The 22,388-nt window shown below is 41.5% G+C and overlaps 2 protein-coding genes across 3 annotated transcripts in view; both read left to right on the forward strand.

Moving 5' to 3' along the window:
• Window positions 1-8,689, forward strand: part of LOC115776842 (sarcoplasmic/endoplasmic reticulum calcium ATPase 2) — a 41,572-nt gene extending 32,883 nt beyond the window's left edge. Inside the window, exons 18-25 of the mRNA XM_030724630.1 lie at window positions 1,717-1,955; window positions 2,047-2,267; window positions 2,419-2,621; window positions 3,082-3,167; window positions 5,157-5,290; window positions 5,468-5,585; window positions 5,732-5,866; window positions 5,956-8,689. Of these exons, the coding sequence (XP_030580490.1) occupies window positions 1,717-1,955; window positions 2,047-2,267; window positions 2,419-2,621; window positions 3,082-3,167; window positions 5,157-5,290; window positions 5,468-5,585; window positions 5,732-5,866; window positions 5,956-6,138 (1,319 nt within the window). The 3' untranslated portion in view covers window positions 6,139-8,689. The remainder of the gene's footprint in view (window positions 1-1,716; window positions 1,956-2,046; window positions 2,268-2,418; window positions 2,622-3,081; window positions 3,168-5,156; window positions 5,291-5,467; window positions 5,586-5,731; window positions 5,867-5,955) is intronic.
• A 2,169-nt stretch (window positions 8,690-10,858) lies between these two features.
• Window positions 10,859-22,388, forward strand: part of slc43a1b (solute carrier family 43 member 1b) — a 31,573-nt gene continuing 20,043 nt past the window's right edge. For both annotated transcript variants that reach the window (XM_030724643.1, XM_030724642.1), the window contains exons 1-5: window positions 10,859-11,016; window positions 14,222-14,388; window positions 15,025-15,208; window positions 16,193-16,248; window positions 16,482-16,558. In XM_030724643.1, the coding sequence (XP_030580503.1) occupies window positions 14,235-14,388; window positions 15,025-15,208; window positions 16,193-16,248; window positions 16,482-16,558 (471 nt within the window). In that variant the 5' untranslated portion in view covers window positions 10,859-11,016; window positions 14,222-14,234. The remainder of the gene's footprint in view (window positions 11,017-14,221; window positions 14,389-15,024; window positions 15,209-16,192; window positions 16,249-16,481; window positions 16,559-22,388) is intronic.

A 22,388-nucleotide genomic window follows, 5' to 3' on the forward strand; every position in this document is an offset into this window, starting at 1 on the left:
CCCACACTGAGGTGAGGCGAGTCGACCCGAGCTGAGTAGGTGCTACTGGAAACGCAGCATTAGAGGGTCGTCTTCCAAACAGAGCCTAGAATGCGTGTAAGCGTCCATGTGCAGATTGCTTCCAGTGTGTATGCAGCTTTAGGTGATGCCTCCCCATCACTATCAGTGTTTAGTTTTCAGTTTGATTCTAGTTAGTTTTCAGTGCTGTTTTTGTTTGTTTGTTGAGTTTAGTTTTTGATAGTTGATATTTTGATAGTTAAGCTGAATTTAAAACAGGTATTATACAACAATAAAGGCAGGTAACTCAGCTGAAACTGACCTGTTTTAAAGAGCAAAGAAGTGGAGCTAAGAATATCAATGTTACCCCGCCTGCAGAGGGGGGATGAGGTATTGTTCAGTGTTCATACGGGTGCTAGAAATCCTTGAAAATTCTTTATTTTAATGTTGTGTTTTCAAGGTTTGAAAAGTGCTTGAATTTTGTATATACTGCTTGAAACTGTAATGTCTTAGGTTTTTTTTATGAAAAAAAAGACTATCTGAATAGTTTGCTTATGAGCTGGAGAAAGAAAGTGTTTGTGACCCCGCCCCTCCCCCAAACACATACAGTCTGCATTTTGGCTGGAAAACTGCAAATTCCAATTATGGATAAGACAAGTTATGTGGCAATGTCTGACATTTGGTTGCTGAGAAACAGGTGACAGTTGATAGCAAGTCTTGAAATTTTTGAGAGATTTTAGCATGTTTAGAGTGTATAGTGAGTGTGTAGTGTAGTGTCTTTAGTGTGTTGTGTAGTCATGGACAAGGCAGATGCTGCTAAAAAGCCACCAAAGGCAGACTCAAATGTAAACACTGTCTCCAGGTGTGCAACAGGAGTGACACACCTGGAAGTGTGTCCCTCTGTCTGTGGCGAGCAGGAACTGTTTTTGGAGTGGCATGAATAATTTGTGTGACACCTGATTGTTCTGTAATAGTTGTACAAAAAATGAGGCATTAATGTAAATAGCTGCATATAACTTTCTTGTTTGCTAGATTTGTACATATGTTTTTGAACATTATAAACTTATATTTGTATTTTAAGTTATAAAAATAGTTCATTAAACATGTTTGTGGTTTTCACAGTAAAGAATTTAAATTTTTTTTATTCAGATTTTATGTTTTTTTGTGTGATTTTAGGTCCAATGTGTTAATACAGTATGTTAAAATGAAAAAATAACTGTACAGTCACACGTGAGGTTGCTCTGAAAATAAATGATACCAAACAAGGCAAGGTGAACAGTTTTTAAGGTGAGATATAAAGGTCAAATAAAAAGTAGTCAAAAATAGCCAGTTATACCCTACACTCCACATTTGAAGAAAATCATATCTCCCTCTAAAACTATTCCTAATTCCTCTGACATTTGGTGCATAATTGTGGAGGGCAAAGCACTAGTGCCAAACCCAATATCATCTGGATCTGATCCAGATTCTGGATTTGCAGGCTACCTGGATTTAATATGGGAAACATCTGCCGGGGGCGGGGTTTGTTGTGCCCCGCACCACTTGTTGCCACTCTGCCATAAATCCATCAATGTAAGGGAAAACTGGCCCGCTCACTAAAACACATGGGTGGCTATTAATAATCCTGGCCCACCCAAGTAAAGTGTGGGAAACCAACCCACACAACTAAACAAATGAGCCAAAGCTTGACTCTAACGACCCGTCGCTGTTCTTCTGCAGGTGACAACAAAGGGACCGCGCTTTCTATCTGCAGGAGGGTGGGCATCATCACAGAGGAGGAAGAAGAGCAGGATGGTGCAGGGGTCATCGGGGGCCTAACAGGGCGGGAGTTTGATGAGCTCCCCCCCCACTTGCAGCGTCAGGCTTGTCTGACAGCCCGCTGCTTCGCCCGAGTGGAACCGGCCCACAAGAGCCGCATAGTGGAGTACCTGCAGAGCCTGAATGACATCACGGCCATGGTGAGAGTAGAATCATGTGCTCATAACCTGCTCTCTTCTGCTTTGTCACTTAATTATTCTCCTCCACCCCTCCAACCTTTTATTGGTATAGACAGGTGATGGGGTGAATGACGCACCGGCGCTGAAGAAGGCAGAGATTGGCATTGCTATGGGCAGTGGCACAGCAGTGGCCAAGTCTGCCTCTGAGATGATCCTGGCTGATGATAACTTCTCCACCATTGTAGCTGCCGTTGAGGAGGGCAGGGCTATCTACAACAACATGAAACAATTCATCAGATACTTGATATCATCCAACATAGGAGAGGTGGTCTGGTTAGTAGATAAAAGGAGTGAACTGACTGAAGTGCATGTAAACTGAGCCTAAAAGATTGGAAAAGCCAAGTGTTGTTATCATGCATGCTTTTGATGATCCAAACAAATTCTCTCTGTCCCTCCTCTTTGTTTGTCCCACTTTCTTCCACAGTATTTTCCTAACAGCAGCACTTGGCATGCCTGAAGCACTGATCCCAGTTCAGCTTCTATGGGTCAACCTGGTCACTGACGGATTCCCAGCAACTGCTCTGGGCTTCAACCCTCCAGATCTGGACATCATGGCTCGTCCTCCTCGCTCCCCCAAAGAGCCGCTCATCTCCAGCTGGTTGTTCTGCCGCTACCTCATCATCGGCTGTGAGTCATTAAATTTGCCTTCTGCCATACTTGGAGCATTTTACCCTTCACAATTATTCTGCTAACACACACAGATCATTGGGTTCCACATTCATCATTTTCATGATGTCAGTGCAAAACTGTGTCCAGCATAGGATTTTTGCATTATACGTACATAGATTAGGTCATCTGCTAATCAGATGGTTGGTGGTTCGATCTCTGGCTGCTCCAATCTGCATGCCAAAATATCTTTTAACAAGAAATTGAACCCGAGTTACTCTCTGCATTCATTGGAGTGTGATTGTGTGTGTGTGAATGGGTGAATGAGACATGCTGTATAAAGAGCTTTGAGTGCTCATGTAGAGTAGAAAAGCGCTACATAAGGACCAGATTATTAGCATTGTTTCAATACTTTTAAAATGTACCACAACATCAAGGAATCACTTTTCTAACTGCTGAACAATAATCTGTTTGTCTGCAGGTTATGTGGGAGCAGCCACTGTAGGAGCTGCTGCCTGGTGGTTTATGGCAGCCCACGATGGACCCAAACTTACCTTCTATCAGCTAGTAAACCTCTTCTTAAATCTGTTTTAAATATTAAAGTATAGCTTATTTTAAAAAGTAAACTTTTATCAGACAGATGTCAGCAGTACTAGTTTTGAACATCAGATTGGGAGTACTGACACATTTAAGAGTTGTTATTACAGTGGGGGAAATAATGATTTGATCTCCTGCTGAATTTGTGTTTGCTTACTTATTTGTAAGTTTGCTCACTTCCAAAGCAATGAACAGTCTCTAATTTTGATGGTAGTTTTATCTTAATGGAGAGAGACAAATATCAACCAAAAATCCAGAAAAAATGCATCACATTAAGGCTGTAAATTGATTTGCAAGTCACTGAGTGAAATAAGTATTTGATCCCCAAGCAAAACATGACTTAGTACTTGGTGGAGGAACCCTTGGTGGTGAGCACAGTGGTGAGATGTTTCTTGTAGTTGCTCAGAAGTATTTTGGCCCTCTCCTCTTCACAGAAACTCTCTAAATCCTTCAGGTTTCTGGCTGCCGCTTGGAAATATGAAGCTTCAGCTCCCTCCACATTTTTCTACCGGTCTGGAGACTGGCTAGGCCGCTCCATGACCTTAATGTGCTTCGTCTTTGGTCACTCCTTTGTTGGTGGTATGTTTTGGGTTATTGTCATGCTGGAAGACCCATCCATCACCCATCTTCAGTTCTTCAGTATTCTGACTGAGCGAAGGAGGTTCTTGTCTAAGATTTTGTGGTACAGGGCTCCATCCTTTGGCTTCTCAATGTGGTGAACTTGTCATGTATCATTAGCAGAAAAACAGCCCCAAAGCATCATGTTTCCACCGCCGCAGTTGACTGTGAGAAGGTGTTCTTACGGTCATAATCTCTTTCTTCAAACATGGCAGGTCAGGTTGATGGCAAAGAGCTCAATTTTGGTTTCATCTGATCACAGCGCTTTCTTCCAATCCCGCTCTGAATCCTTTAGATTTAATCCTTTAGATTTGATCTATCACTGCGTAGTGTGTTGCCAGTGGTGACTGTGGTCCCAACTGGCTTCAGATCATTAACAAGCTCCTCTCATGTAGTTCTGGAATGATCCACCACCTTTCTCATGATCAGCCTCACCACATGAGCTCCAGACCAAGGGCGACTGTTGGTCATTTTATATTTTTTCCATTTCTGCACCAACGGTTGTCACCTTCTCACCAAGCTTCTTACAGCCCATTCCAGCCTTGTGCAGGTCTACAATCTTGTCCATTGATTGATTGATTGGAAGCTGTATTTGGGAACCACAATTCTGGCTGCATTGTACAGGATCAGATACTTATTTCACTCAATAGCCGAAGGCCGGGGTCCAATGCGAGCGCTGTATGTACACAAAACACAGCGACAGCAGAGGATTTCAGATTTCCGGCCTATCTCCAAAACTCTCCAAAACTTGCAGACGCCGCGGGAAAAATTCATTAAATTTATTACTAGTTGCTTTTTGGGGTATGAAAAGTCGCAACATTGGCAACACTGGCGGCATGTGTTGCCAAAAACTGATTGCAGCTTCTAACGATGTGACAGGAAAATTCTTTATAACTCAAAATGAATTGATATCATTCATGAGAAATCATGTTTGAGATATGCTTGACAGATTATAGGTCAACAAGTCATTTACAACAATATAAATACCAGCAGATACCCGAAATCACTTTATGGCACAAGACCGGCTATTCAGATGACAAATCGCTCCACTGCCACTGTGTACAGTGTGGCAGCGTATACATTTTGTGTACCTGCAGTGCCGTACACATTCACATTAAAATTCAAATCAGTTTATTGCACCCTATAAATTCTAACATATAGGTATATCTGTTTATTAGTGCACAATGTTTTAATAGATAGGAAAGAGTACAAAGATTTCCAGTTTTTTTTAATACTTCCTATTACATTAAAATACCAAAGAACCAGGTGAAATTAAATGTCATGAAAAAAGTGACACAGAGTTTATAGTAATGTTATTCTCACCTTTTTTTTCCACCACAGTCCCATTATCTGCAGTGCAGTGAAGGCCATGCTGAGTTTGCTGGTGTGCAATGTTCAGTCTTTGAGTCTCCTTATCCAATGACTATGGCTCTGTCTGTGCTGGTCACCATTGAGATGTGCAACGCCTTGAACAGGTAAGCCACCAAATAATAAACACATAAACAGCACATTCATGAGTCAGTATGAAATGCAGAGGGGACTGTTATTGAGCTTGTGGTGTAAAACTACAGCTGTGTGTTTGCAGACTCAGCTGAGAGACATTAGTGGCAGAGTAAATGGTTAAAAATACTTTTGTTTCTTGTACTGTCCAGTCTTTCAGAGAACCAGTCCCTGCTAAAAATGCCCCCCTGGTCAAACCCGTGGCTGGTGGGGGCCATCTGTTTGTCCATGGCACTGCACTTCCTCATTTTATATGTAGACCCACTGCCGGTAAGAAGCATGCATTCGCTGTTTGTGAACACTATGTCATCATAGGCATTCTTATCACTAAAGTACTGGACATTCAGTTATTTTTTATTATTGGAGGTGAGCAGACAGAACTGTTAACCTGAACCATTGATTGCTTGTGTCCTTAGGTGATATTTCAGATACGCCCGCTGTCCTGGACTCAGTGGGTGGTGGTGTTGAAGATGTCCCTTCCTGTTATCTTGATGGATGAGGCCCTCAAGTTCCTAGCCCGCAACTATATTGAGCCAGGAAGCCACATCCAGGTTAGAATAAGTTATCTCAGCAGATTATTTCACAGTAAAATAAGTCATCTCTGGTCTAATGTTCCCCCTTCTGTGTTGAATTCAAAAAGACTTTAGAAGAGGAAGAGGAGCTGCAGAGGGCAAGGGCCAGCATGGGATTGGTCGGTGATGTGGTGACAAAGCTGCATCAGTCAGTAAAGGGCATGTCCTGGTCATTCATACTGATCTCTGCACCGCTGGTGATCTGGATCTTCAGTCTGGACTCTGACATCACCAACATCTTCTGGGAGTAACAGGGGAATATTGGTGGGCTGCAGGAGAACTGCAGAACACGCTGAAAGAAGAGAAAAAAGAAAATTGAGTATTGGGTGAGGCGTGGTTAGACAGGGAAATGAGGCATAAGCAAAGATAATTATTTTTATGAGATAAAACAAGGACGTGAAGGATGAGGAGAGAAACATTTCACCAACAGACAATCAGAGAAATCAGCAGAAAAAGTGTGAGGCAGTTTAATATGATTAATATTAATAAAGGTGATAAATGTAGCTGCTTTGCTTTTAGTTCACATTTCCCTTAAATATCACTGCTACCTACACTGTACTGACACCTACATCAGCTTTCTGACTTGTTGCCAAATCAGACCTAGTAACAAACTCAGTGTAAAATGTAATACAGCTCATCAGTGGTTTCATTAGTGAGTTCTTTCTTTTTTTCTTCCAAAGAGTGCTATTGATTTCTGATTGACTTGTGTATGTTTAGATATGATTTATTCATTCACATACTTGAATATAGAAAGGCATATTTGTGTTTGAGGTTTGTTGCATTTGTGTAGTTTAGAGTGAGAGAGGAGCATCTGGTGGTCTGTAGTGGACCGTCTGTCGGTCTCTGTTTGCCTAGGTCACTCATTCAAGTTTATAGGTCAGTCAGATGTGTCTTTTCCTCCTGTTGGTAGTTCCTCAAAGTTGAGACAATTTTTGGTTTAAGTATCCATCGATATTCCCTTATTTTGCCTGCCTTTGCTGTAGGTTTCACTGACATTCCCTGGTCTCTGGCCACTACAATGCTGCTACCCTCTTCCTGTGTGTGTGTGTGTGCCCCTTTACTGTAATGGCATGCTGATGATGTACTGATGGTACAATGCTCCACAGCACTTTTATGAGGAAACAAGTGGATTAGAAACACAGCCAGGCTTTCCATCCACACTGTAATTCAAGTAGTAATAATATGTGCTCCTACCTGTGGGTACAGCAGAATCAGTCAGCTGGCTGCTTTTATAGTCTTTACGCTGCACTGCTGTCAGGACTTCCTCACATGAAACAAAATCAAGCTCTTGGCCTGTGAGCAGTGTTGGCACATTTTCAGAATGCATGCCAATGCACGTCACACATTTCTTGCTTTAAAAATTTTAAAGTTCATCCTGTAGAGATGCATCATATTCCTGCAGCCGGAGGTTAAAGTGGGACACATTCCCTGAGGAGGGTACACAGATTTACTGTAAGAGTTTTATGTGGCTAAACCTGCATCAGTAAAGTCTCTTCTGGCATCTCAAACCTTTATTCTGATAGACGTACAGCTGAGTGTCCTCTGTTGTCTTTCCTGTTGATTGTTGCTGAAGTTGACGAGGCGCTCGCTGGCTCATCCTGAAAGCAGACTGAAGCAAGAATGAGCTCTTCACAGCTGGATGAATGAGACAAGTCTGTTAGATTAGTTACGGAATGCTGATTATATTGATACGATGTTCAGGGTTAGGGTTCGTTTGGATCAATTTGGTTCTGGATGTTAGGGATTTAAAGCCCTGCTCAGTACACCAAGTGGCTTTCTTTCAGTTCTGTACTTCCTTCCTGCCCCACAGAAGCTGTCTCTGTGTCAGTGGACTGAAATGACATCACATGGAGGATTTCAGTAAACACAGATTTGAAATGACACAGTCCCACAGGACAGACAGCAAATGTGACAGTGAATGAGTGTTTGTGTTTTTGTCCAGTGATTCCATGAAGGAATTTCTTTTTTATTTAAGTTTTATTAACTGTTGTGTAACACATGCAGCCCTCATGAGGAGTGTCATTACTGAAGGGGAAGAAGAGTTGGAGACCTAACATTTTGACATGAAGTTTTATGTGAACCAAAACACGTTGGATGGACTCTCTCTTCTTATCGGCCCCCGAATGAGCAGAAGAAAAATGGATGGGCAAAAAAATGAACTCAGTCCAGTGTCACCAAAAACATGTTGCTAGCCCAAACTCTTAACGAGTTTTTCACGTAATTATATTTTTCTTTTTCTTTTTTTTCAACTTTATTCTTGTAATTTTATGACTTTTTTCCATTTGTCGTGTTATTGACAGTAGAACCTATTTTTCTGTTCCTGTGAAGGAGGAGGGCATGAACCTGTTTGAGGTGTTCATCACCGCGGCTCATTGTTATTTATTTGCAAACACTTTTTTTGTGTGTGTGTTCTTATTATTATTTCAGTTTGTAGTTTTTCTCACAATAGGCCAAAAACTGATTTTAAAAGACTAAAATTGTAATTGCTCCCGTTGTTCTTTATGAAAAGGAATCCTGGATGAGTCAGTACGGCAGATGTGCTTCTTATTTTTATTTGTATTATTTATTAATGCTTTATTTTTCTGCAGATGGTCCAGACCAATGACAGTCCAGCTCTTAAAAAACTTTGTATCAACTTTGTTTAGTCTGTTCTGTGTTAATATTGGTATTCTTCTCTTTCTCTCTCACTGAAATTTTAGCTTCATACATCAGATCCTTTTAAAGATAGATTTTGGTTGTTTTGTTTTTTAAATGCTCCATGAAGCCACTTCCAAAAATTAAAGGAACACGTTTTAATCAGCATTCAGCATCAAGTCAGTTCCATTTCTGGGGTACTGATCTGGTCCTTTAAGCAGCAGAGGGGGTTGTTAATCAGTTTCAGCTGCTTTGGTGCACAAGAGGGGCAACAATGAGATAACCCCCAAAACAGGAATGGTTTTACAGCTGGAGCCACTCACATTTATTCCTTCCTCGTCTTTTCTGACTGTTTTTCACTCGTTTTGGATGTTGCTGCCTTTGGTTCCATTCTCTGTCAGGATGATCCCACACTGCTTCAGTAATGTTGAGGTCTGAAAAATTCAGATGCTTTCTGCCTGTAGTTTTCTACATCACTGATAAACCATGACAGATGGCTCCCTGTTGTAGCTGTTGTACACTTACTGCTGGACCATTTCTTGACCTCCTCTGTACATGCTGACAACAATTTGAACCAAAGATTTCATATTTGTATTCATCACTCCTTCAGAACTGTTGGAGCCGTCAGTCCCAATCTCAGCCATGTTTCCCTTCCTTAAGAACGGCTCCCTGACAGCCGCCCTTCCACTGAGACCATTTCTGATGAGACCTCAGTGGACAGCAGATGGATCAGCTGAAGGTCCAGATGCATCTCTCAGGTTCTGTGTCTGTCAGGTCTCTGCATTTGTTAAGGACATGACCTTCAGATACTGTTCATGCTCTTCTTTTGTCCTCCACTGGCCCAGTTTTCTCAAAGGCTCAAGAACACACTGAACACCATCCCCAGATATGCCAGATTTTCAGCTAATAGCTCTTTGGGGCTCACCTTGTTGGTGCAAAAATACTATTTTGTGCTGTCAAATTGCTTTATCTTTGGCATGTTTCATAGATTCATCTAAAGAAATTTGAACAAATTATGTTTCTGTAACAGGCTGCTACTAACAAAGACCCTAAAGATACCATTTAAAATTGGTTGTTTGCTAAGTTGTCTGTTATGGATAGACACAACACTGGTTCATTTCTTGATTTAGGTGCCTTTTTAATCCTTGAATGATAGAAAATGTGGATGTTAGGAACAAAGACTGGACTGAAAATGAGTGGGAAAGCAGCCAATGTCCAAAGAAAAATGTTGAATGAGCAGGAAGCTGGAGAACTATTGCTGAATACCGTGGACAAGTCTGGGGCCCTGGGAGCAAAATCTAAAGAAACGGGATAGAGTGAGACTTTTGCACAATATATATCACAAAGCTAAACTTATTACTAAAAAAAAAAAAATATAAGGCCAAACAGCTCAAAATTACCTGAATTAAGACCCAAAATTGTTCTGGGAGCAATAACCAAAATACAGGACTGCACCAAACCCTGCGCAGCCGCGGTGTACGTGACGTGGGTGTTCCAAACGTTTTCGGAAACTCGGCATGTTTTCCAATTTTTTTGGTTTCCGGAAATTTATAGTTCTTTCCTATTTTGTACTTTATGTTCGGCGCTTTGTGCAGCCTGCATTCAGCCCACAATAAATGATGGCACTCCTTCAGCTGAACTCTTCCTGCCTTTGTGTTTGGGTTCTCGCTCTTCACACACACACTTCACATGACACATTATCACAAGAAATAAAGCTCACTATTAGAATAATAAAGAAATCAGAGGAAAAATAGCAAAAACAAAGCTTAAATGTGTTTCCTCAGAATTCTAAACTCAAATCCATAAATACCCTGGGATCATGATAATCTGGCTCGTGATGTCTTCGGCTTCCTGTCTCTTGCTGGAGCACCTTCATACACTGTAAGCTGCGTCAGTGAACCCATCAGAGGGGGTTACAAACATATGGACACTGTAATGCCACTAAAAGGAAAAGATCAAGGACCGTTGCAAATGCTTCTCATTACTGTTGGCGCTCTCCTTCAGTGGATGGTCCCTCTCAGATTTCAACAGAATTATAGTTCGCCATGAGATGGGGCCAGTGAGCAGGCTACCAGTACAGTGTGGCACGTGCTGCTGTCAATGCTCAAATTTTAAATCCCGTTTAACAAGTAAGAAATTCACCAAAATTGGAAAACTTAGGTCAGCTGACAGAAAGCAACCTTTACGTTCTTTCATTCAGATCAAACCACAAATTATGTCTGAGCTAACTGCACAAGACCAACAGCGTGTCCTGTGAGAAGGTCAGGGAGGAGGGTGGACGGGACTTGAGCTCCATTTATAGAGAGAGAAAGAGTCCATGTGAGTGCACATGTCCCACCAAATCCAGCTGACACAGAGGGAAGAATATCACACTGCACAAAAAGGCAGAAGGAAGTTTGAACATTCTCCTGCTGGGAGCAGAAGCAGCAGTGAAGAAGTATTTGAATCCTCACTGTATAAAACCGATCAACTTCAGGTGGAGAGCTGCTTATAAAGTAAGTCATTGTGAGGTGTGTGTTCTCCTCATGCTGCCATGTGTAATGTGCAGTTGTGTTTGTGTGTGGGGTCTGGGCCCTTGTAGCAACTTGAGCAGCAGTCATGTTCATTCACAAATATTCATCTTTTTTCCTCAGAGAGCAAAATGAACGAGTTAGAACAGACTTACAATTTTGAAATAGTCTTAGTGAGCTAAAACAGTCAAACAGTATTTAAAGAAACAAACTGATGTTGATCATAAACATAATGTTGAGTGGAAACTTCATGGGTGACACGGTAAATGTTGGTTAGTACCTAATTATTAATTCATTTCCCACACTTCATGGCGATTATATAATGCCTGTCTAATCTTAACACTTAAGGTTCTTCAGGCTCTAAGTATAATTTTAACCATGCATTCATACAGCACTCTATTCTGTGTACAAGCTGGAGTACCAAACAGGCACAAGCGGACTCTGCAAACTCCACACAGAAAGGATTCAAACCAGGAATCTTCTTGGCGTGCAGCAGCAGTGCCAAGCACTGAGCCACCATTCCTTAGCTGTCTGACCTCAGAAGCTGAGCAGAGTTGGGCCTGGCTCATTTAAAGAGGTCCAAGGCTCATTTCTGCTCATCTGCAGCTACATACGTTTAATTCTTGCACCCTAAAGTTTCATTCTCCTAAAGGATCTTTGAGTTACTAATTCACACATTGGTCCTTCATTCTCTGTCTGAAACATGCTGTTTTAGCTCTTCTCTCTTCCCAAAAAGAAGGTTTGAGCAGAAGCCAGACCCATATTAGGGCTATCCACTCTGTGACATCATAAAACTCCAAGAGGAGAAAAAAACTATCTGAAACAGTGTTTAGAATCTGTGGCCTGAACCTTTTGAAGGGAGTACATGTACACTGACCTTACTGTTTGAAACTTTGGCCATTTTTTCCTTGTTGTTGTTGGTTGTGTACTTTTTGTTTTTAGTCACTAATGTGCTTGTCCTAAAACACTGGACAGTTTTAGAGTTTGATTCTGTGACACGTTATATACACAGTTTGAGAGGTTCACAGAAGCTTTGTGTGCTGAGCGAGGAGGGAGAGCTGCTATTTCCGTGGCCTGCAGAACTCCCTGTGTGCAAACATGTACCTTAAACAGGCACAGGCTTTCACTCACTGCTCTCTAAAAGTGCACAGACAGGGACTCACATCACACAGATCTTAATTACACACACTGAAATATTTACAAACTTAAGACTGTTGTTAGGATTAATATTAATGTTGGGTCCAGTCTCCAGAAATTAACGTAGGTCAGTGTAATGTCTTTTGAGGTGATGAAATCAGTGAATGACACGTGATAGCTCCTGCTACAGGTCATATGAGGTAAACCTCCTCCCTCTTTGGTCTCATCTTCCAATCCCGTCCCTGATTGGTTCCTTGCATGACGACTCACACGCTGATATCATATAAGGTAGAGCTCCACCTGCTTTTTTAAAATAATAAATATAGCAGTGCTCTTCTCGCCCTCGCTCTCAAACACACACACACACACACACACACAAAGAAGTTTTCTAAACTTCTCTGATGGTATCACGTAAATATGGCTCAGACCGATAAAAATGAACAAAACAAACAAAGGAAAGAATCAGTTTGTTAAACTGATGGATGTTCATATCAACCATGGCCAAATTTTCAAATAATGTTCCCAGTGTATGTACGAGTAATACCTGTGAGCCAAGCTCAGGAGTCTGTGGATGATAAAAAAGATTTGTTTTAAGTGATTGAGTTCACAGTTAAGTTCAAAAAGTTAAGATGGCAAGAACACTTAAGCTCAGGGCTTCATAGACACGACTTCACCAATCAGTGGGTGACATGAAGGTCAGGTTTTTATGTATTTATGTTTCAGACAGGATGAACTCTGAAGGCACACTAAGGCCCAGCATAACACAAATAAGGGTTATTTTCAGCTGTGAATCATGCACTACAAGAACTCCACCAGATACCTTTAATGAAGACTATATCAGCTTAATATACTGCTCAAAAAATTAAAGGAACACTTTTTAATCAGAGTACAGCATCAAGTCAGTTAAGCTAAACTAAGGTGGAGGTCACTGACATTTTTTCCCCTCCTAATCTTTTACATTTTTGCATTTGGCTAGGGTCAGTGTCACTACTGCTAGCATGAGGCAATATCTGAACCCTACAGGGGTCACACAGGTAGTCCTGCTCCTCCACAGGATGACACATCAATACGTGCCATTGCAGAAGGTTTGCTGTGTCTCCCAGTGTGACTGATTTGGTGGTGGGCCAGTGATGGTCTAGGGAGGTCCAGGTCTGTGTGACCCTCCATAGATATCATGGAGGGTCACACAGACCTCTACGAGCTAGGCAACAACACCCTGACAGCATCAGGCTATATGGATGAAATCCTTGGATCCACCATCCATGCTTGTGCAATGGATCCTGGGTTCCTCCTGGTGCATGATGTGTGCAGACAGTTCCTGTAGGATGATGCAATTGATGCCATTACCTGGCCCTTTGCTCACCTGATCTAAATTCATTAGAACACTTCTGGGACATCATGTTTCAGTCTATCTGACGCTGTCTTTTTGCACCTGAGACTGTCCAGAAGCTCAGTGATGCTCTGGCCCTGATCTGGAAGAATATACCCCAGGACACCATCCATCATCTCATTAGGAGCCCTGACGTTGTCAGGCATTCATCCAAGCACGTGGGGCCACACACACTACTGAGTACCATGTTGAGTTGCTGCAATGAAATTTCGGCAAAATGGATTAGCCTGCTGCATCATTTTTTCACTTTGATTTTCGGGATGTCTCTGAATTCAACCTTCTGCGGGATAATTTTCATTTCCATCACACGATGTGGCAGCCTTTCATTCCTACCCAGTTCGTATCAGTGTAGATATCCAGTAGGTTTTTTTTTTTCCCCTATTGCAATCTGATGTCTTTTTAAAAAGTTCCTTTAATTTTTTTGAGCAGTGTATGTAGAGAACTGCACTCCTGGTTTCCAGTTATTGATTTGTTTGCCCAGAGAAATTGAACTGAAGCCCTGACCTGACAGAGTGGGACTAACACGAGAAGGTCAGGGAGGAGTTCAGTGCATAGTTTAGGGACACTTTGCTGGCACAGAACCTCGGCCTGGGATGAGAACTGAAAAACAGAACTGAAACAAGTCACATCTCATGCTGTTTGGTTGACCAACATTTTCCTCAGATCTCCAGTTGTCATGGCTCCCAGCTTGTCACAGGCATACAGGAGGAGGTGGTGGATGGCCATCACAGCCATCATAGAGAACCTGCTCTTCTCTGCTGTTCTGCTGGGCTGGGCTTCACTACTCATCATGCTGAAGAAGGAAGGCTTCTACTCTCATCTTTGCACTGGTGAGACCACCACACACACAATCACATCTGCTGGAACTGTAACATCTCCTCAGCCACATGAATCTGTTTGTTTTAAAGCTGCACTTTACTAACAAAAAGGGATTGCCTTCATAATTTGATTGCATTTTTTGAAAAATTAATTACCAATTTTGTGATTATGCTAAATATCTAACCTAAACGCAGAAGTAACATGGTCAGAGTCATCATTAGTCTGTTTCTGTTTTTATGCTGCCCCGTAGTGCAAATGTCAGACTATGTGGGCACAGACATTTGGACCCCAATTTATTTTAAAGTAGCCCACTCAGCTTATAGGCTTTGGGTTCATGTGAAATTGTTATACTTAATAAGACTTCCAGTTTCACTGTTGTATTGGTTAGACTGCAGTGCAGTACTCATCCACAAGCAGGCTTGTCTGATACCAAATACCTGAACCTCTAAGTCCAGGATCCAGGAGCACTTCTTTTGCTTTAGCACTAACGTCCTTTTGAAAAATCGTAGAGTTTCTAACCTTCGTAGAAATGAAGATACTGTGGCTGAAGGTGCTTTTGGCAGCTAAAGCAGCTTCCAGGGGCCTTTATTTCCATCATCTTGATCTGCACAAAGCTTTCTGATCTGGTCCTCTATGACCCGTCCCAGAAAATGAGACTGCTGACAACAACATGACTTCCATGCAGAGCAGTGATTGGCAGAGTTGTGTGGAGCAGGAGGAGATGTTGAATCTTGGCTTCACCATCGGATCCTTCCTCCTGAGTGCAGCCACGTTACCCCTGGGTATCTTGATGGACAGATACGGGCCACGACCACTGAGACTCATTGGCAGGTACGACCGTCTGTTGGCCATTTGTTTTAAATCTGATTTCCAACATATCACAGTTTTGGATCTAGAGAATGCATACAATAGGGTAGTAATGGAGGAATTGTGGTACTCTCTTAGTACCACAGTTAGGAACTGAGGAAGTCAGGAGTGGCATAGAAGTATGTGAGCATGTGCAGTAGGTGTGATATACAGGCATGAGGTGAAGGTGGAATTATATCAGGGATCGGCTCTGAGTCCCCTCATGTTTGCAGTGGTGATGGACAGGTTGACAGATGAGGTCATACAGGAGTCTCCATGAACTATGATCTACTCCATGAACTGAGATGGTTTGGGTATGTGCTGAGGAGGGTTTTTTTTTTTAATGTTATGTTTTGCTTTTTTTTGTTTTTATATGTATTTTAAACCTGTTTGCTCTTACTTGTGCACAGCACTTTGGCCAATGGCATTGATTTTGCTTTATTTATAAAGTTGACTTGACGGTGCTGAAGATGAAGCTGCCAAACAGGAGGAAAAGATAAACTCAGAGTAGTGAAGGAGGAGTTGGTGTGACAGAAAAGGATGCTAGGAATAGGGTGAGATGGAGGCAGATGATCCACTGTGGCCACTCCATGATGGAGCAGGCGGGGGGAGATGCTCCTCATTTCTGTCTGTTTCTGATCTGATGGGCCTTTTTTGACAAAGTGGATGTCTTGAAATATGTTCCGATTATTAACAGCAGCATTGTTAGAACTGTGTTGAGGTGGGATGTTTTTTTAAGAATGCATGTGGCCATATGCAGAAGACAAGGTGAGCTGGGTTTATGCTAAATTAACAACTAAAAGATACTTTAAACCTTCAGTGAATCGTATTGTTAGTGTTAGTGTATCACTGCAGTCTGGATGTGAGTTTAAATGTTGGGCTGAGCTGAGTCAAAGTGGGCCAGATTTATGCAGCAAAGAAAGAGTGAAATATGATGTACTTAGACGTCTGTGTCTTTATATATTTCAGTTCATGTTTCGCAGCCTCCTGCGCCATGATAGCAGCAGCTGCATACGACCCTGACGGTGAGGCAACACATCAAACCTTCAGTCAGCACATACACATGCTTGGATCCAATCCAGATACTGCCACAGAGATAGACAGCCTGTTATGTTTGCAGTTTTCACCATTCTTCCAATCACTCCTGCCCCATTGTGATATGTGAAAACAGTCTTCACAAAATTCTCCTGGTGATGGAAAGTAGAAAAAAGGGACAAAGTCTTTTGTAGCTGAAGATATTTTTCATTTACTCCGTCAGTCCTGTCTGTCCTCATCTTCTTGGCTGTCGCCTTGAATGGTTTTGGAGGAATCTGCCTGACCTTCACTTCACTCACAGTACGATTCCCACTCACACACACACACACACACACACACACACACACACACACACACACACACACACACACATATTTTTAGAACTTTTCCATTTGAATATAATTTTATGGGCACTGCTATTTTGCTTGCCAAGTGTGCCAACACAGCTGGAGCCAGTAGCTTTCTGCTAGGCCTTCCAGTTCCTGAATTGGACCTCTTGTGGTGTTGGTGCCTTTTCAGCATTTTAAACCTCTGGGTGGTAAGTTGTCATTGGTCAAAACCCGAGCCATAGATCCTAACCACAATTCTATATTTTGGAGACAAGCAGAAATGACTTTCTTTTTTTTTTAATTAGATTTTGTTGTGTGCCACTTATATCTCTGGGTCTTGTTCATGAGGGGATTGACAGACATGTGGGTGCCATGCCTGCAGTAAAGCAGATGCTCTATCGTCTGTTGGAGTAAAGAGAGTGATGAATGCAAAGCTGTTGATTTACAGCATCATAGACACTTTAACACATACACTGGAGATCAAAACTAGAGAACACACAATTTCCTAAATGTCAAGGTCATTGTGTAGTCCTATGTGAAATCCTCCTAACAGAAGTGAAATAGCAGTATTTTAAGCTAATTCCATAAATTGTATATATTCTAAAGCACAGCATCAAAAACTTAAATAATATAATTGAAAAAGAACACTGATCAAAATTTGAGAACACTTTCAGATACCTGCAAGTTATTGGCGTTAATCTGGCACCTGATGCCAATTTCCTTAATTATCTGACAAACTCTATTTAACTGGCAGCCCAACTTTCCAGTTTTCACTGACTTTGCAAAAATGGTGCCATTCCAAAGTGACTGAAACCCTCCGGCAGCAGGTTGTCCAGATGAAGGCCAAAGGGGTGACCCTATCAGCCATAGCAAGAGAAGTTGGTCGTTCCAAGTCTGTGATTTCCAGAATATTGCATCTTTACAATATCACAAACTCATTCAAGTCCCCCATAAAGGCTGGTCGCCCACGAAAGACAAATGCAAGAGAGGACAGGATAATGGGGAGAATCTCCATGGGTAATCGGTTCAACACTGCACCTGCTCGCCAGTTCAGCACTGAACAGGGTAAGAATCTGTCTCATCATACAGTGTCTCGACGTTTAAGAGCATTTGGACTGAAAGCCCACTCTGCAGTGACCAAACCTCTCATTAGCAGAAAGAATCAAAAAGCTAGACTCACCTTTGCCAAGGAGCATGTTGTGTGGACAGAAGAGAAGTGGTCCAGAGTTCATTTTAGTGATGAAAGCAAGTTTAATTTATTTGGGTCTGATGCGAAACATTATGTTCGTCGACAAACTGGGGAAAGACTGAATCCAAAGTGTGTAAAGAAGTCAGTGAAAGGTGGAGGAGGAAGTGCCATGGTTTGGGGAATGTTTTCGGCTGCAGGAGTTGGACCTCTCATACAGCTACACGGCAGAGTGAATGCAAGTGTGTATCAGAACCTTCTTCAACAACACGTGGTTCCTTCCTTGCGTTCATCACTCAATCAGCCAGCAATTTTCATGCAGGACAATGCTCCAACACAGCAAAACGGGTAAAGCAGCTCCTTGAAAGTGAAAAAATTGAAACAATGAAATGGCCAGTCTGATCTAAACCCAATAGAAAACCTCTGGAAAATCCTTGGTGACAAAGTTATGGCCACGAAACCCACAACAGTCACAGAACTGTGGAAGAGACTGGAAGAAGAGTGGAACAAAATCACACCAGAGCAGTGTGGGAGACTAGTGATGTCCTGCGGCCGCAGATGTGCTGAAGTCATTCAAAGCAAAGGCCTGTACACTTCCTGCTGATTACTGACTGTTGTAACCTTCAGACACTTTAGTTGTAATCTTACTGTGTTACAGTCATTGCTGTTCTCTAATTACGATCATCACGTTTTTTGCAAAATAAAGGTTTTATGTTGATATACTTTGGTTATTTTGTGAAACACTGTTCTAGTGGCATGGTGTACCCCTTACACAAAATCTTTCAAATGCTTATCAATGTAGATTACATTATTTCTGGGAAAATCAAGTGTTCATACATTGTTCTCTAGTTTTGATCTCCAGTGTAGATGTAACTTCCAGGTTGGAAAAATGAAACCAATATTGACCAACTGCTGCATCTGTAACAAAATACAATACAAAAAAACACAAAAAAAGAAACAAAAAACAACAAACAGAAGAATACAACAAACAACAAACATACTCTTGCTCTGTTGTTTGTGTGTGTGCATTTGTCATGAAACGTATTAGATAAATAGGGTGAGAGGCCACAACAGCGACCCCCGGAGCCAGTGAGTGTGTGTGTGTGTGTGTGTGTGTGTGTGTGTGTGTGTGTGTGTGTGTGTGTGTGTGTGTGTGTGTGTGTGTGTGTGTGTGTGTGTTGAAAAACAGTTCATGCATTTCCACTTGTTCTAAATTTTGCAGCAGCCTTTCACCCAATCACAAACCTGGGTGGTGAACACACCCTCCCCCTCCCCTAACAGCCCCACTCCCTCTCAGTCCCTCACTCTCAGTCTGTGTCTCTCTTGCAGACCTAAAATGTACTGAACTTGACATTTTAGTTTAGTGGCTATGCGTAGGTGCATGTATGTGTTTGTGTATTAAATATATTGCAAAGACATAAATCTGTGTGCAAAAAGATTTCGTGGATAGAAAGTGAGTTTTTGTGTAAATCAGTAAACAATTGTATGCAGTCTTGGTTTAATGTTGTGTTAGATTAGTTAAGGTTAAGGTCTAGAAAGAAGTGGATGTGTTTAGGGTTAAAATTGTCTAAATGAATGCTCTGAGTGTAATGTCGGCTGAAGTGATGGAAAAACAATTATGTGCGTGTGTGTGTCTGTGTTTCTTATCTTGTTGATAAGCTCTTACATAAATAGTGTACAATAGTGTACTAACTCTCTGCCAACACTTGCTTAACTCTGATAAAGCTGTTTGGCATGTAATAAAGGAAGTGAGTGTTCCCCAGCTCTTCTAGTGTCTGCATGTCAACACTGACCCCAAATCCAATAACTTGATCCAGCCTATAAGCTTGATCAAAAAAGAACAGTTTTAAGCCTAATCTTGACCTTGTATTTTAAATTCTATTCTGGATTTAACAAGGAGACGATGAAGAGAAGCCAATATGGGAGAAATCTGCTCTCTCTTTCTAGTCCCTGTCAGTACTCTAGCTGCAGCATTTTGGATCAGCTGAAGGCTTTTCAGGGAGCTTTTAGGACAGCCTGATAATAAGGAATTACAATAATCTGGCCTAGAAGTAATAAATGCATGAATTAGAATTTCTTCCTCACTCTGAGAAAGGATGTTTCAAATTTTAGAAATATTGCACAAATGCAAAAAAGCAGACCTGGGACCATGACTAGGTCTGCAACCTAGTGTTTTTCTTTTCAAGGGACTTTTGAATTAGTTTTTATGGTTCAAATTGTTCTCTTTATGTATTTTTTAGTTCCCAGTGGGTTTTGACTTGAGTTCTTCCTCTGTTCTGTCCCGTAGTGTCCCCCCCTCTGTGTGGAGTTTCCTGTCTCTATCTCCTGTATCTATCTATTTCCTCAGTGTGTCTATCTACCCATGTTGTGTGTGGTCTGTGTCTCTGTTTCCTCATTACACTTTCTGTTCTGTTTTGCCAGTCTCCTGTTCCAGGTGTGTTGTGTTTAGTTTTATTTCTTTGTCTTGTTTCTGTGATATTGTCCAGCTGTGCTCCTCACCTGTTGCCTGTTTCCAGTTATCCCTCTGTGTATATATTGTCTCAGTCTTCCCCTTGTCTCTCGTCAGAGTCTAATTGTCACATGTGGCAGTGGCTGTCCCTGTGGCTCCGGTGTTCCCTAGTTATTATTGCCCAATTTAGATTTCCTAGTTTCTATTCCCCTGGCTTTTACCTTTTTCCCCTGGCTGTTCCCCTGTTCAGCCATAATAAACCGGCTGCCTCTGAGTCCTGCAACTGGGTCCTCACCTTTTCACACGCTGCATGTTCTGCTCTCAGATATTTGTGCAATATGTGCATTGAAGGACATATCCTGGTCAAACATGACTCCAAGATTCCTCACAGTGTTACTGGAGGCCAAAGTAATGCCATCCAGAGTAAGTAGGTTTGTAGGGTCAAGTACAAGAACTTCAGTTTTATCTGAATTTAGAAGCAGGAAAGTAGAGTAAATTGAATACCAACAGCTGAAATTCTCAACAAAGTAATTGATCTTGATTTGCTGATGCTGTTAAAAAAAAATAGGCAAAACTTGGAGATGAAACACATCAAAATGAAGAAGACCTGAAAACCATAAAAGACATCAGCAAAACGACTAATATCTGAATAGTTCAAGGTATTGGGACTGTGAACACAAGGAGGTCTTACTGGAGTAGGACATGATTTTTTTATGTCTATATCACTACAATTGAAATGTCAGTTTAAAAATTGCCTCCCTTTTGGTTTTTGCTCCAGAGAGAGGAGAAAAGTCATCATTGGAGTAAATGAGATCAGAGTGTACACCTGACACTCTGAGGCTCCTAGTTTAAATTCTGTAAATGGCAGAGTTTTGGAAAGGACATTTTCTTTAAGAGCACAACCATAGCTTCAATCTGAAGTATAAATTGTGTGGGTAAAGCAAAATTTGTGGGAATTAAAAAAGATGAAAAAGATAAGAAGTAAAAGAGCTGAAAGTCTTCAGTGGGTGATGATGTCACCACTGTAAAAACTTCCAATACAAATCTCAGAAACTGTCTGAAAAGGTCCTAAAACTTAAACTGCAACAGTTTGGAAACCATAAAAGATATCAACAAAGTGAGTAACAGCTGAATAGTTCAAGGTCTTGGGACCTGTTTAAAGTTTGAATTTTTTCTCTAGCTCAAACTATGTTTAAGTAGTTGCATCTCAAAATAGAGTGGGTTTAAAGAGGATTTGAATCTTTCTGCATTGATTTTGAATGGCAAAAATAAAATTCAAGGATTCTTTATTGTAATTCATGTCCCATTAGCATGCAGTGGAACAAAATTCTGTCCTCAGGTCCCAATGATACCCATTTAATTTAAAGAAAAAGAAATCTAAGTAACAGTAGTATAAAGAAAAAATATCTATATATACATATACATGTATGCATACCTTACACACACACGTAAGCATACATACATATACACTGTAAAATCCAATAGCTATCCTAAATTATTAGTTAACTTTACTAGGTTATCAAAAATATGCTCTCATAACTTGTATTTATGAAGTAACATTTACTTAAAAGTACAAAATATTTAGTGTTTAGAGTGAACATTACTTAATTTAGAGTTAAGCTCACTAGCAACAATAAGTAGCCAGCGTCACTCCCACTTCACATTCAAAGGAGAAATGAGTATGTGCAGCTTAGTCTCTCCCGTTCAGCAACCCAGCCCATGGCGCGGTGGTTAGCACTGCTGCCTCACAGTTAGAATAACATCTAGAAGGCCTGGGTTTGATTCCACCTTGGCCCAGGCCTCTCTGTCTGTGTGGAGTTCTCATGTTCTCCCCTTGTCTGTGTGGGTTTCCTCCCAAAGACATGCAGTTACTGAGGTTAGGTTAATTGGCTACTCTAAATTGCCCATAGGTGTGAATGGTTGTCTGTCTCTCTGTGTTAGCCCTGCGACAGGCTGGCAACCTGTACAGGGTGTACCCTGCCTCTTGCCCTATGTCAGCTGGGATAGGCTCCAGCCCCCCCAGTGACCCTGGACAGGATAGGCAGAAGAGAATGGATGGATGCAACACTCTTGTTTATAAAAGTGCGATTGGTTTGCATGGTTTTAGCAAGTAAGTCAGATTGTTGTTCAAGTAAATATAACTTAGACATGCTGAGTCAGCTCAGC

This window comes from Archocentrus centrarchus, unplaced genomic scaffold, assembly GCF_007364275.1.
Source record: "Archocentrus centrarchus isolate MPI-CPG fArcCen1 unplaced genomic scaffold, fArcCen1 scaffold_38_ctg1, whole genome shotgun sequence".
Lineage (NCBI taxonomy): Eukaryota > Metazoa > Chordata > Actinopteri > Cichliformes > Cichlidae > Archocentrus > Archocentrus centrarchus.